Below are 15,425 nucleotides of genomic sequence, written 5' to 3' on the forward strand. Positions count from 1 at the left end.
TTGTACAAATAGAAGTTCAAGCTCCCAATAAGCCTCCCCTGCCCCCTTCTTGGCTGGGAGGAGAAAGAGTATCTAGTTATTGCTTCCTGCACGGCCTCTTTCAATATGCGGGAAGTGGTCTTGTTGCCAGTAAGGAGTGAAGGCAGTCCTGACAAAGTCCTGAGGCTCTACCTGGCTTCTGCTGATATCACACTGAGAGAAGGGGGAGGGGTGGGAGCCCAGGTTCCCCCACTGGCTCACTGACACCACTGGACAAGCATCTCCTTACAGTCTACCGGGAATGGAGGTCCCAGCCTGCCACATGTCCTTCCCTGAGACTGTACCACCCAGTCAGTGGCATGGGTGGCACTCTAGGCTTTCTTCTGAGCAAGCATGGAGGAGGGCTGGATTTTTTTTTCATGGTTTTGGAAAGAGTTGAACTGTTATTGTCTGAAAGTTGTTTTCCTTTCTAAGCTGCTGCTTTCCTGGTCCTTTGCCAGAGAGAACAGTTTTTCCTGGGACTTTGTGCTTGTTGGCCTCTCTAGGTGGCCTCTTCCTCCAGTATCCCATCTGGGATACATGAAAGCCACCATGGTATTCCTTGGGGCCTGAGGTCCTAGCTGGTCTATCTTTTCCCTACCTTTAAGTCGTCTGGTGGTGTTCAGGGTGTGATTCATACACAATGGGAGAAATAGGAAAAATGTATTTAGTCCATCTTGGAAATAAACGTCCCCTGTCCTGTTTCTACAGGAGGTCACGATGCTCTCCTAATCAGTGGGGTCTATTTGTGTAATATCCTGGCTGGGAAGTTCAAGTTCTTATACTTGCATGTGATAATTCCAATTCAAATGGGCTGCAAAGTACATTGGAATTTATTGTCTTGCTTCTAGAACAGTCTCTAAGCCGGAATGAAATGTGGGTTCACTAAGGTTTGGTAAATGGGATTAATCTTCCAGGATGATTCAGAATCATTCTGAATTGGCAAACAGGAGTATAAAGTTTTCAAAACTGTGAAGAGAAGCCATGCTCTCACATAAACATCTGTGGATATGTTAAAAGGAAAGATACAGAACATATTTGAAAATGTAGCTTACGTATATTTAAAAATAAAATTTCTTCTAGGTGTTCATGGTGATATAAATATTGTTATAATATATATATATATATATATATATATATATATATATATATATATATATATATATTCCCAGCTACTCAAAAGACTGAGGCAGGAGGGTGGATTGAGCTCATTGAGTCCATCCTGGGCAACTTGGAAGATCCTGTCTCTCAAAATAAAAGCAATAAAACAAACAATAACAAAATAAATATTCCACTGTATTTCCAGATTTTGTGGATACTTGTAAGGATTTTAATTTAAACATAATTGATTAATGAGGAATGATAGCTGTGGAAAGACATACACAGTGTAATGGGGAGATAAGAAAGGGGAAGACAGAAAGAATGGAGGGGAATATGAGCAACGTACATTTGCTGGGAACAGGGGAAAGCATTTTGCCATAAGTACTGCCGTTTTGACTTCAGACTCCATTTTACTTGCAGGGAAAAATAGTTCAAGTTCCCAAGCTCTGGGGGAGCCAGGGACTTTCCAATAACTGACCCACTCCTCCTTAAAAAATAGAAACACTGGGCTGGAGGGATGGCTCAGAGGTTAAGAGCACTGGCTGTTCTTCCAGAGGTCCTGAGTTCAATTCCCAGCAACCACATGGTGGCTCACAACCATCTGTAATAGGATCAGATGCCCCCTTCTGGAATGCAAGTATCCATTCAGAGCACTATACATAAAATATAAATAGATAAAAAAAATTTAAAATATAGAAACAGTCTGTTGTACATCGTTAGTTCTCTAGAAATATGATGGCTGTTCCTAGCAACAAAAAGAACAACTGAGCCTGATTAGTTGGTCTGAAAAGCTTGCATTGTACGTCCGGTGACAATGATGGAACCATAGGGATAGCCTCTAATCTTTGAATTCTGACTGGTGAGAAATTGTAATTGTAGCACTGATGTTCATGATGTGTGTGTGTGTGTGTGTGTGTGCGCGCGCGCGCGCGCGCTTAAATATTTGCTTTAGCTGGCATTCTGGGTCATAGTTCAGCTTCTGAATCTGTTTTGTGGCCCCGATTGATCAGTTTTTTGTTTTGTTTTGTTTTGTGCTGCCCTATATTAACTCTTGCTTTGCAAAAACCTCTTGTGCCTGCTTGAGTTGATTGAGAGCCTCGATCCACAACATGTTATAAACTTGTATGAAAATATCTTTATGTATCTCTAGCCCTTCTATAATGAATATACAACAATAAAAATAAAATAAATTTATTTGGAAGCTTTGGATCTTTCTAAATAAAATTAATTTCTAGATATATATTACAAATCTTATTGCATTTCACTCTCTTAATTGTGTATTTTATTATTTTTAATTAATTTTTATTTCATGTGTACTTGTTTGCCCGCATGTATATCTGTGTGAAGGTGTCAGATCATCTGAAATTCCAGATGTTCAGTTATGAGCCACCATGCGGGGGCTGGGAATTGAACTCGGGTCCTCTAGAAGAGCAGCCTGTGCTCTTAACTGCTAAGCCATCTCTCCTGCCCCAATTGTGTATTATGGTTATTGTTATTGTTGTTATTATTATTATTATTATATTTTGAGACAGGGTGTCTCTGTAGCCCTGGCTGTTCTGAAATGCGCTATGTAGACCACACTAGTCTCAACCTTACAGAGATTTGCCTGCCTCTTCAGACTCCTGCTATGATAACTTTTATCAGCCTTTTCCTTTAGAGTTGGTATTTGTGTTCTGCCATAAACTATTTTTCCTTTCTACGGTCAAGTTAGTTTGCTATTAGAGTTGTGCTTTTTTGTTTGTTTTTGAAGAGCTGTATATTTTACATTTAGGTCAGCATTTGTTTAGAATTCTTTTGCATGAGGCAAGAGAGTCAAAGTCACTGTTCTTGCTACATGTAATGGGGTAAATCTTGTGACCCTGCAATTAGGTTGAGGTAGGAGGTTCAAGGAGGATCAGGACAGCCGGGGCTACACCCGTAGTAAGACCCCGTCTAAAAAAAAGTTTCCAACCACCCTCCCCCACCCCACCAAACAAGCCGGTTGATGGTGGCACGCGCCTTTAATCCCAGTACTTGGGAGGCAGAGGCAGGTGGATCTCTGAGTTCCAGGCCAGCTTGGTCTACAGAGTGAGTTCCATGGACAGTGGACAGCTAGGGCTACACAGAGAAACCTTGTCTTGAAAAACGGAAAAAAAAAAAAAAAAAAAAGTCCCCCCCCCCAGTCCCCCAGTCCCCAGTTGGCCGACCCAGCACTATTGGTAGAATAATAGGTTCCTAGTTGTATTAACCGTGGCTACCTGTTAGAAGGAAAAGTGACTACTTATGTGTAGGGTTTTCTTTAAAAAACAAACAAACAAAAAACTGTTAACCGCCCCCCTTCATCTTTGTACCAACATCACATCGCTCTTTATAATACAGCTGTAGCATTTACTTTTGCTTTTTGAGAAAAGTGTCATGCAGCCTAGCCCGAAGGTGACCTTGAATTCCTCAACTTCCTCTCTCCACCTCCAAAGTGCTGGGATAACAGGTATATGCCATGACACTCAGCTTTGCAGTGTAAATTGTTTTCCGAAAGCCAACGGAACCCAAGCCACTACTCGGAATTTCCCTCCGGAAGACTTCAGGGAAAGGACTTAAGCAGGATGGTTTCACTCAAAGGTGAAACCGTACGCCGGGCGGGCGGCGCATCTCCAAAGCGCATGTGCTCTCCAAGCGTTGTGATTGGACCGAGCCTGCTGCATTACGTCAATTCCGAGGCGGGAGGATGAAGCCGATTGACCATGGTCTCTCCATCCTCTAGGTAAAGACTAGGGATGTAGGAGCCTCTTTGGTGAGGGAGAATGAGGAGAGCAGTGTCCAGTCTAGAGCTGAGGCGTGCGGTGTGGTGCATCCGATTCGAGTGACTTCTAGTCCCGGCGAGGCGGAGCACGCTGCGAGGAGGCCGTGGGCTCTGATGGCTTCCGGCTCCCTGCAGCGCCCCACTTTGAAGGAAGCTGGGTTTTGGCGCCGGGGCTGGAATGCTGGCCCGGCGTGCTCATCGGGGAGGTCGCTGGGTCTGTGTGTGTGCGAGTCTGGGTCTGCAAAGGGCACCTGAGCCTGGATCGCGCTAGGTCGCGTGCGCACAGCTCCTGCGGCGTGTGTGGATGCGTGACCAGGGCTGGAGAGCCCGGACCCGTGGCACCCCAGCCGGGGCATGGTTAGCACTAGCAAAGTAGATCTGGGTTTTCGGAAGGGCGGGCAAGATACTGACTCTGGAACATCCATGGGAATGGCTTTCTTAGATTACACACTCTTTCAGCCCTAGCTCTGCCGCTTAGTGGGTGCAACTTTGGGCAGATGTCTTAAACATTCAGCGACCGTTTCTTCGGTTAACACTTTAGGAAGACGGCAGTAGTGAAGTGTAAATGAGATTTTATTTTCAAGGGCTTAGCTAGTGGCTGTATGTAGTGGGTACTCAACACGGTACACATAACATTCTCTTCAGTTCATAAGCCTTCAGTATAGTGATTTGAGAGTTGATACATATTCCTTTCCACGCGAACACGACCTTGCACTGTCTCTCAGGTGGTTAATTTTGTTATTTTTGTCTGTGTTCAGTATTTTATTAAATGCCTTTATAGGACAACAGCCAGCCTCTAGATGCTGCTTCCAAGACCCTATAGGCACTGGCTGGGGCATGGCAGATGGCTCTGACTTTCCACTCTTTTTTTTTTTTTTGTTTGTTTGTTTGTTTGTTTTGTTTTTTGGTTTTTTGAGACAGGGTTTCTCTGCGTAGCTTTGCGCCTTTCCTGGAGCTCACTTGGTAGCCCAGACTGGCCTCGAACTCACAGCGATCCGCCTGGCTCTGCCTCCCGAGTGCTGGGATTAAAGGTGTGCGCCACCACCGCCCGGCTGTTTTTGTTTTTTTCAAGTCAGGGTTTCTCTGTGTAGTTTTGGTGCCTGTCCTGGATCTCGCTCTGTAGACCAGGCTGGCCTCAAACTCACAGAGATCTGCCTGGCTCTGGCTCTGGAGCGCTGGGATTAAAGGCCTGTGCCACCATTGCCCGGCTTTTTTGTTTGTTTGTTTTTTGAGACAAGGTTTCACTGTGTAACTCTGGCTGTCCTGGAACTCGTTTCTTAGACCAGGCTAGCCTCGAACTCACAGAGGTCCATCTGTCTCTGCCTCCCAAGTGCTGTGTGCACCACCTGGCTTCCCACTCTTTTGTTCTGAGATGGGGTGGGGTGGAGTCGGCAGGATCTCATCTTTAGGTTCCAGGATGCTCTCATGGTCAGGCAGAGGCTTCTTATGGCAGATCTACCACTTGGGTCCCAGCGCAGCATGATCTTTTTCTTCGATGTCCAGCACACCCTGTCTGAGCAACACATGGTGCAGGCGATGTAAATATAGTAGTTAACAGGGTGGGTCACCGCTGTGGATATCCACAAACTTCATGGACTTGGCCCTCTGTCCTCAGAGCTTCCCAGACACCACAGCCTGGAAGCCCTTGGTCCCACTCTCCATAATGGACCCTAGCACACCATAGCAAGCCCTTGGAACAGCAAGCCCTCCTAGAAGTTTGTAACCTAGAGATTCTAGGTGAGTATCTTTGTGCCTCAAATGTACACATCCATGCTACTGTTAGTGGAATTGCCTGTAAGGGCTTTTCTGTCTTTTAACTCTGTTTGGGGGGAGGGGACTTTAGAGAAGTAGCAGGTGGGAAGGGGATCCCTTAGTGATACAGTTTGAATTAGCCATCAGGATCTACTTATCTTAAAAGAGAGGGGAGGGAAGCTTACTGGGGCGCCCATCATAGCAGCTGTTGTAGATAGATACCCAGGGTCTTCATCAATACAGAGTAAAGTCGGTGGCATTGCCACGTTCCAGAAGTCACAGAAACTAAGCTGCAGCACATTAGTGAGGGAGGCAGGCTCTCAGACATGTGCCTCTATGCAAAGCCTGTGCCCATTCAGGGAAGAAGATGGTCTCTGAGTTGGTCACTGTAAATGAAACTATATTGAAAGTTGTTAAAAGTCTGTATCACATAGCTGTGCCCCGGCATAGTGTGGAGGCCAGATTCCTCCTTACACCCAGTGCCAGGCACTTGGGAATGCCTGAAGTTCCAGTTACTCTGAGTTAGGAGATCACAAGGCCAAGACTGGAGGGCAGGCCCTGGTAGAGGTACTTTTTCTGGAGATACAAAAATGCCTATTCATTCCATGTAGAGAGCAATGACAGACTAGAAGAGTGATCCTACCCAAGTCAGGGGTGGTAAACCAGTGAGATTAGGGTGATTTACAGGAGACTGGGTGAGGGATTACTTACAGGAACATGAACTATGCAAAGGCAGCTTTGTCACTGAAAGGCCCATCGAAAGACTCCCTATGGCTCTTTTCTGATTCATTTCTGGAATGTTTACTTTTTAAGAAAAAAAAAAAAGACAGTAGTTAAACTTGAGTCATATTCTGTCCTCACATTTTGAGACAGAATGGAAGGAAAGACCTCGTAAATCATTCTGCAGGAGAAGGACGGATCCACCAGTTGCTGCAGCTGTGCATGCTGCAGCTTAGGGTGAGTTCCATTCTGCACCAGATTAGGCTGCTCTGTCCATTCCCTAGTCCAGTTCTCGTGCTCAGTTATCGCAAGCATAGGAAGATACTTCTGAATCAAAACACTGAGCTGTATCCTCAGCACAGTTCATGTAGTGCCAAGTAGTTTATACAGGATCAGCTTAAAATAGATATTCAATCTAAATCCACTGCAGTTGGAGCTATAAAGTATGAATAAATCCTGCAGAGTCCCATATGAGAAGGCAACATCAGATAATTACAGCTAAAATCCTACAGTGGGGACTAAGGAATTATAAACTGATGGTTTGATTGTAGCCACCAAAAAAATTGATGACTAAAAATTAGGCATTTGACTAGTGTAAGTGGCATTATCAATCAGGGGGTAACTGTGGCTGTTAATTAAATTTTTTTTTCTGTTGTCTTGTTTGTAAGTGAAATTTTAGTCCAGTTTTCTTGTGCAACAACAGCAGTAGGGCCTTCTTAGTGGGTGTCCCGTGTCCTTATGTGTTTTCTAAGAGCAGGGATAGAAGCTGCGTCCATATGGGTTCTAAACCCTACAGACTGGTCACCTTGAGGTAGTGAGTCATCACAGGTGACCTTGTCTCCTTCAGGAGAGTGGCATGTCTTCATTATTCTGTAGCTTATTCTTCTATCTACATATGCAAAGGGCACACATGCACAGTGGGAGGAGAGTGCTCCTTTACAGGGAGAGGAAAGCAACTTTGAAAATGAATTATTTTCTTTGTATTATTATTTTTACCAAGTCAGAGAAGTATTGTATTGAGAGATACCTATTTTCATAATCAATATGTGCCTAAATTATATTTAACTCATTTCACTGCACTCTATTTTCAGTAATTGTAGACTGTGTTCATTCACTGAATGGTCCTCTGCAGACGGACCTGAGACTGCAGAAGCAGCTGAAAGATGTAAACACAGTATGCTTGGGAACTGCAGGGTTCAGATCTGATGTAAACCACATTAATAAATGGTGTGGAACGCTGAGGAAAAAAAAAAAAGAAAGAAAGGCCCATCGCAGAATGGGAGATCCATCATTGGCTTCTGTTCACCCTGCAGGCCGCTACACCACTGAGCAGTCTCCCCTCCATCAGCCATCATTTGCTCTTGGACCTCTGTTCCCAGCAGTTGTTGACTCAGAGCTTTCAGGACAGGCATTGTTGAGTCTTGAAAGTTTCACAAACTTTCAGACTTGGAAGTTTTGCATTTCATGAGCTGGGTAACCCCTCCTCGCTTGTTTAGTTTTTTTCCTTCCCAACATTTAGAGTCTGTTTGGGCTCATTTATTCTAGTACATTGATTAATAGGATAGGTGGGAATTTGTTTTTGTTATAGAGAACAGCCTCTGAAAAAATACTTGCTATATTGGAAAGGATCTTTGCCCAGTTTTTCTGAGTTACAGGTTGACTAGGGATTTGGTAAGAGTAGTGAAACAAAAATTAGCCTGTGCTAATAACATATCATGTGCTTATCTAAGGGGAGACTAGCTTAGTTCCTTTCTTTTTTCCTCCTTATTTGACAGTCTGATTATGGAGCAACCAGGTTTCTGGGAAATTCCTTTCCCTTCCTATATCTCCTTCCTGCCTGGTGCTGTCCTTCCTCTATTGTTCATAGTTGTGTTAAATCTCGATATGGCTCTGGTTTCTCATCCTTAGTTAACTGAAAGAAGAAATATGAAGAGCCTCATGTTTCGAATGGACAGAATAGAACTGGGAAAAGTATGGAATCCAGTTTTGATCTATCAGCTGTCAATGTCCGAAACACAGTGAGAATAAGAGAGAGTTTACTCTGGAGCCAAATACAATCCCATGTGCTAATAGCTGCGTGAGTTACAGTCACAACAAAGGAAACCATAATTCCATTCGCTTTGCAAACACATTGGTGGAAACATCTGGTAGTCAGTTATAGAAAAGTGGAAAAATCTCAATTCCAAGCCACAGATATCTGCAACATTTGTAGCCTTTTGGTTGGTGGAAGCTGGGAGTCTGTACATTCCAAAGCATTTATCTCATGTTCACAAAGAGGTTTGGTCCCATACAGAGTTGGAGGATAAATGACTAGTAAGGAGGCTAGAGATGGCCCAAGATAATTTGGGCTCTGGTCTTGCAATGTTCCAACCTCTTCACATCACTGACGTTCTAACAGTCGGTCAGACAACTTTGTAGTCACAGCTTTGTTTCAGGAACTCTGGAATTACAGACACTTTAGGTTTTTAAGCAGATATCACTTCCTATTCCTCTGTTGGCTTTACTTTTGCCCTTAGCAGCTCAGCGTGTTACCTATATAATAATACATGTTGTTTACCTGTGTTCATCTCTCCCACTGCTGTGACATTTCTGTGAGGACAGTTTGTTTCATTCTGACACCTGGCAGCACCAGTGTCTGCACCAGGCAGTAGTTCTTGATGAGTATTGAATGAATGTCTGCTGCAGCAGCTCCACCTGGGACAGATACCCATCAGATACCTTGAGTTGCTTTGTTTTATATCCATTTCTGAAACTGATGTCTAAGCTCCATTCCTGTCTGGATCTCTGACTTAACTCCTAATTAAAATGTCTGTCTGTCTTGTTGCTTTTTTTTTGTTGTTGTTTTTGGTTTTTTTTGGAGATGAGTCTCTGTATTATACTCTTGGCTGTCATGGATCCTGGAACTCACTCTGTAGAGCAGGCTGTCCTGGAATTCACAGAGATCCTCCTGCCTCTGCTTCCTGAGTTCTGGGATCAAAGGTGTGGGCCACCACTGCCTGGCTTGTGTCATTATTTTAAAGGTAATTGGCCTTCAGGCTCTGGGTCAGACACTCTGGTTGGTGCGACTCTGAGCAGTCCTGCAGTCTGTCTTTGCCAGCCCAGCCCCGTGGTTTTACACATGGCTTCTTTAGGCCCACCCTCACATGGGGGCCGACTTCTGAAACTGCAGCCCGGAGCTCTCTGAGGAGCCTGCAGGCAGCTGGACACTTGGAACATCTTTCTTTCCACGGTTTGGCTGGTCAGAGTCTCGCCTCCAGCAACTGTTTGTTTTTATACTGCTAAGTAGTGGCCTTTGAGAGTCACCCAAGTTTCTGTTCTCTGTGTGTGACGTTTTCTTCCTAATGCTCCCGAGTTTCCCATTCCTTTCTGTGGGGAATGTTTTATTTAGAGGGAGTATTGTAATTTGGAGGAAATGCCACACAACGACCTTGAAATCCCAGTTTTCGCCTATGTCCAAGTGTATAGGTAGGCATTGTCTGTCCTGGATTAAAGGTGAACAGCTGAGACTTTGTAATAAATGGTCAGCCTCCATTTGGCGCTCTGCCATGACGTGGCACTTGGCCTCCTCATGGCACTGCCTTGTGATCAATGCTTGATGGCTGCCTCCCAGTGGCCATATTGCAGGGCCTGGCACTGAACCTCTTTGAACCCTGTATGCAGGGTTGCTGGGGGCATGTGCCTACTGGAGACCAGAGATGCTCAGTGTACCTGCTCTTTGCAGGACTGGCATGAAGTACGCTCTAGCCTTGCTTCCCATTTTGTTACTGATGCCGATCTGCATTCCTTCAGATGTGGTGCCCTAGGCTGACAGCCCCAAATACAGCACTGTAGCTTGTCCCAGCAAAGTCCTGCTGGCCTGAAGGTGTTCCCCCGCCCCTGATCTTAAACACTGTCACTGGCGTGGGGACAGGAGATGTCTTGTTGGATGATGCTTATCAGACACGAGCTAGGAAAGAGTAAGTGCCTTTATTCCTTTTTAAAAAGGTTACACTTTCTGGGGGTGGGGCTGGAGAGGGGCTCAGTGCCTAAGAGCACTGGCTGTTCTGAGTTCAGTTCTTAGCACCTTCATTGGGAGGTCACAACTGCCTGTAACTGTCACTCCAGGGGATCCGATGTTTAGGTTTTAAGCTCTTTGTATATCTAGACACTAATCTTCTGTCAGATGGATAAATGGCAAAGATTTTCTCCCATTCTGTGGGCTGCCTCTTCACACAATTAGCAATTTCCTTTGTAGAGTATTGGATTTTTCATTTTATTAGGTCTCACTTGCTCCTTGTTGGACTTATTGCCTGAGTGTCTAGAATCCAAATAAGGAAGTCCTGTGTATGCTTCTATCTTTAAGTGAACACCCAGCTTTAAACTGAGGTCTCTGATCCATTTGGAATTGATCTTTGTGCAAGGTAAGAGATGAAGATGGAGTTTGATTTGTCTAAATGTAGACATACAGCTTTCCCAGCACCGTTTGTTGAAGATGCTTTCTTTTTCTTTCTTTCTTTCTTTCTTTCTTTCTTTCTTTCTTTCTTTCTTTCTTTCTTTCTTTCTTTCTTTCTTTTTTTTTTTTTTTGGTGGGGGTGGGGGCATGGTTCGAGACAGGGTTTCTCTGTGTAGCCCTGGATGTCCTGGAACTTGCTTTGTAGACCAGGCTGGCCTCGAACCCAGAGATCCACTTGCCTCTGGCTCCTGAGTGCTGGGCTGAGAGAGTGGAGGTTTTGAAGTCACTGGTTAGTGTATTGAGATTAATCAGTCAGTTTATATATTTATAATATAATATATAGTTTATAATAATATAATTTCCTCTTGACATATTGCTCCCTTCAGCAGTATGAAGCAACTGTGTTTTCTATCTTCTGACTGGGTATAATTTTTAGTTTGTTTTGTCAGATACTGAAATAGTGACACCTGCTTGGATTTGGGTTGCATTTGCTTGGAAGACCTCTTTCCATCTGTTCTCCTTAGCGTCAGATGTCCGCTTGATACAACCTAGTCATCTGGGAGGGGGATATCAATTGAAGAGTTGCTTTGGTCAGGTTGGCCTGAGGGCATGCCTGGAGGGCGTTGTCATGATTGGTGATTGATGTAGAACCCTCCACCCCCACCCCGCTGTGAGTGGCACCGTCACTGTAGGTGGCACCGGGTGGGCCTGGGGTGTATGAGAAAGCTAGCTGAACAAGTATCCAAGAGAGACTCAGGGATTCAGTAAGCAGCCTGCCTGCATGGTTTCTGCTCCGGGTCCTGCCTTGAGTTTCCTGCTGATTCCTTCAGTGATGGATGGACTGTTACCTGCACGTGTAAGCTGAAATAAACCTTTCCTTTTCCTCAGTTTCATATGGTCGTGGTGTTTATTGTAGCAACAGGAAAGCACCTAGAGCTCCATCTTTCACCCTGAGATACTGTCTGTTCTCTGACAAGGTGTGTTCCTTAGAGGCGGCAAGAGGAAGGACTGTGTTTCTAATCGACAGTTGACATTTAGTCATTCTTGAAAGGTGTATGCTGGGTCCTGTCATCCTGCTGCCTTTGATGCTTTCTTGGTAATTTCTTCTCTGTAGTCTCTTGGATATAATTGTCTTTCTCTTGCTTCTGATGTTTTCCTTCCTGGATCTTCTGTAAGGCTGGTTGTGATCATAAGTTCCTTTAGCCTGCTTTTGTCATGGAGAGTTTTTTCCTCCCCTTTCATTTATGATAAAGTTTTGCTGGGTATATTAGGGTGGTGTCTTAGTTACTTTTATGTCTCTGCGCTAAGATGCCACGAATAACTAGTAGAAGAAGAAAGAGCTTATTGGGGGCTTGCAGTTTCAGAGGGTGAGTCCATGCCGCCATGATGATGGCGGGAAGCATGGCAGCAGGCAGGCATGGTGTTGGAGCTGGAGCTGAGAACTGACATTCTGATCCACACACAGGAGGCAGAGAGATCTAACTGAGAATAGCTTTGGCGTTTGAAACCTGAATGCCCACCTCCAGTGACACATCTCCTCCAAGAAGGCCACTCCTCCTTATCCTTCCCCAACAGTTCCACCAACTGGGGACCAAGCATTCAAATATATGGACCTATAGGGGTCATTCTCATTCAGACTACAACATTCTAACCCCTGGGCCATAGGCTTGTAGCCATAATATAAAATGCACTTAGTCTAACTTAAAAAGTCCTCATAGAGCTAGGTGGTAGTGGCACACACCTCTAATCCCAGCACTCGGGAGGCAGAGCCAGGCGGATCTCTGTGCGTTTGAGACCAGCCTGGTCTACAGAGCGAGATCAAGGACAGGTGCCAAAACAACACAGAGAAACCCTGTCTCGGAAAACCAAAAAAAAGAAAAGAAGTTCTCATAGACTTTCACTGTCTCAATACTATTTAAAAGTTTAAAATCTCTTCTGAGACTCAAGGTAATCTCTTTAAAATATATATGCATATATATTTATTATACACACACACACACACACACTCTATCTGCATGTATACCTTTATGCCAGAAGAGGGCATCAGATCCCACTATAGATGGTTGTGAGCCACCATGTGGTTGCTGGGAATTGAGCTCAGGACTTCTGGAAGAGCAGTCAGTGAGTGCTCTTAACAGCTAAGCCATCTCTCCAGCCCCTCAAAGGCAATCTCTTAATTGTAACCCCCTGTAAAATCAAAAAGTAAATTACATACTTTCAACATATAATGGCACAGAATATATGTTACCATTCCAAAAAGGAGGAATAGGAGCATAGTGAGGAAATTCTGGGCCAAAGCATGGAAATTCATCAAGGCAAACTCCAAATCCTATAGCTCCATGTGTGATGTCAAAGGACTTAGATAGTGTCTTAAACAGTGTTCTAAGGCTGTGAAGAGACACCATGACTATGGCAACTCTTATAAAGGAAAGCATCTAACCAGGGCTTGCTTACAGTTTCAGAGGTTTAGTCCATTGCCATCATGGCAGAGCAGCGGAGAGTTAAACATCGGATCCGCAGGCAGCAGGAAGAGAGAGACTCTGGGCTTGGAATGTTTTTTTTTTTTTGAAACTTCACAGCCCACACCCCTGTATCAGGCTTTCTTGGACTGCCAGCCCCCAAATCATGACACAGAGACTTACTATTACTTACAAAAACTTGGCCTATAGCTTAGGCTTGTCCCACTAGCTCTTACAACTTAGATTAACCCATTTTTTTTTTTTTATTTATCCATGTTTTGTCTCATGGCTTTTTACCTCTCTTCTATCTCGCACCTCCTGTTTCTTTTCCATGTCTGTGGTGTCTCTCTTGTGCCTAATTCACATCTCCCCTTCTCTCTCTGCCCAGAAGTCCCGCCTAACCTCTTCCTGCCTACCTATTGGCCATTCAGCTCTTTATTAAACCAATCAGAAGGTGCCTTGACAAAGACACATCTTCACAGTGTACAAAAGATTATTCCACAGCACCCCCCAGTGACACAGTTCTTCCAACAAGGCCACACCTCTTAATACTTTCAAATAGTGCCACTCTCTGGTGACCAGGTACTCAAATCTATGAGCCGATGGGAGCCATTCTTATAAAAATCACCAAAGATGGCTTTACCTTTCTGGGTATACTGCCTTCTTTCTCTCAGGCTGGTTCCACTCCTTAAGTGCAGTTCTTTATTTCAACTCACCTTTCTACCTTACTGGGGGTATTTGCAGGGTAGGAAAGTCTGTTGTGGAGGTGAGTTGATGCTTTTTTTTTTTTTTTTTTTCACTTGTGCAAAGCACCAGGCTCTCTCCTCAGTGGTAGTCTAGCAATAAACTCACCATGAAAATGGAGTGCCAGTTGCCTATAGAGCAATCATTCTTTCCTTTAGCATTGTTTTGGAGAGTAAAGAGACACCAATACCAGTACTATGTGTCCTTGTGTGTGAGTTGTGGTTATGAGTGGAAAAAAAAATAAGAAGAAATAAATCACAGTGAGATCAGTAGCAGGTTGCCATGTAGAGGAAGGGACATACACAGAGGAATGGTCGGTGAAAAGAGAAAAGGTGGGATGGAGACGCAGGAGTTTTGTTTAAAAGGAGACGAAGAAGAGAGAGTTTAAGATGTGCAGTCTTTTCTTTCAGGAGGTTCAGTCACAGAGACTCTGGGGCAGCCAGGACTCTAGGATACAGAGAGAAAAGAAAAATACTGCAGGGCTGGAGAGATGGCTCAGCGGTTAAGAGCACTGGCTGCTCTTCCAGAGGACCCGGGTTCAATTCCCAGCACCCACATGGCGGCTCACAACTGTCTGTTCTAGAGAATCTGACACTCTCACACCAATGCACATAAAATAGAGGTAAATAAATTAAAAGAAAGAAAGAAAAATACTACAATACTGAGAAAAGAAGCCGGCATGGTGGTGGTGCATGCATTTAATCCCCTCACTGGGGAAGCAGAGGCAGGCCTGGTCTACAGATTGAGTTCCAGGACAGCTAGAGCTGTTACACAGAGAAACCTGTCTCAAAAAACAAAACAAAACAAGGAGTTCCAGGACAGCCAGGGCTGTTTCACAGAGAAACCTGTCTCACAAAAACAAAACAAAACAAAACAAAGAACACTAAGAAAAGAAGAAAAAAAAAAAAAACCCAACAACATGGTGTATTTTATAAACAGAAAAGAACTGTAGAAGGAAACAGAGGTGGGAGGAGACTGGGTGTGAGGCCAGACACTCTACTGACTCCCTGACCTAGTAGGCGACTTGGGATTCAGGCCAAAGTCTCCGTGTCTTCAACGTCAAAGGTGACTGGGAGCTGGGACCGGAGAGCGGTGGCTGGCTGGCTTCAGATGCTGAGGCAGAGCAGGTGGGCTCTAATTGCTAATGGTTAACCAGAGTTGGGGCTGAGGAATGGGCAGGCTGTCTGGGTGTCTCTCCCTCCCACTTCCTCTTCTCGGACTGAAGTCCTGTCTTGTCTGTTACTTAAATTTGTGGCTAATCCTCCGCTTTTGCCTCGAGTGCCAGAATTACAGGTCTGCACCATTATTCCTGCCCCTCTCAGACTTTCGGAAAATAGATAGGAATTTCAAATTTCTTCAGATACATTCTTGTCTTCCATTTGGAACCCCGTCTGCCCTTTGGCCCAGTTTGTTTGTAACA

The 15,425-nt window shown here is 44.5% G+C and overlaps 1 protein-coding gene across 5 annotated transcripts in view; it reads left to right on the top strand.

Annotated features, from left to right (window-relative positions):
• The first annotated feature begins 3,703 nt into the window (after positions 1-3,703).
• Dhrs7b (dehydrogenase/reductase 7B) overlaps positions 3,704-15,425 on the top strand; it is a 31,684-nt gene continuing 19,962 nt past the window's right edge. Inside the window, exons 1-2 of one of the 5 annotated variants that reach the window (XM_076542507.1) lie at positions 3,712-3,859; positions 5,514-5,635. Coding sequence is in view for 2 of the 5 variants with exons in the window: in XM_006973592.4 (XP_006973654.1) it covers positions 3,840-3,859 (20 nt within the window). In the remaining 3 variants the exon portion in view is untranslated. Of the gene's footprint in view, positions 3,860-3,937; positions 4,624-5,513; positions 5,636-15,070; positions 15,133-15,425 lie in introns of those variants that run through there. The other 4 variants (XM_015992450.3, XM_076542508.1, XM_006973592.4 and 1 more) reach the window with 4 other exon arrangements.

The sequence above is a fragment of the Peromyscus maniculatus genome, chromosome 8 (genome assembly GCF_049852395.1).
Source record: "Peromyscus maniculatus bairdii isolate BWxNUB_F1_BW_parent chromosome 8, HU_Pman_BW_mat_3.1, whole genome shotgun sequence".
In the NCBI taxonomy this organism is placed as follows: domain Eukaryota; kingdom Metazoa; phylum Chordata; class Mammalia; order Rodentia; family Cricetidae; genus Peromyscus; species Peromyscus maniculatus.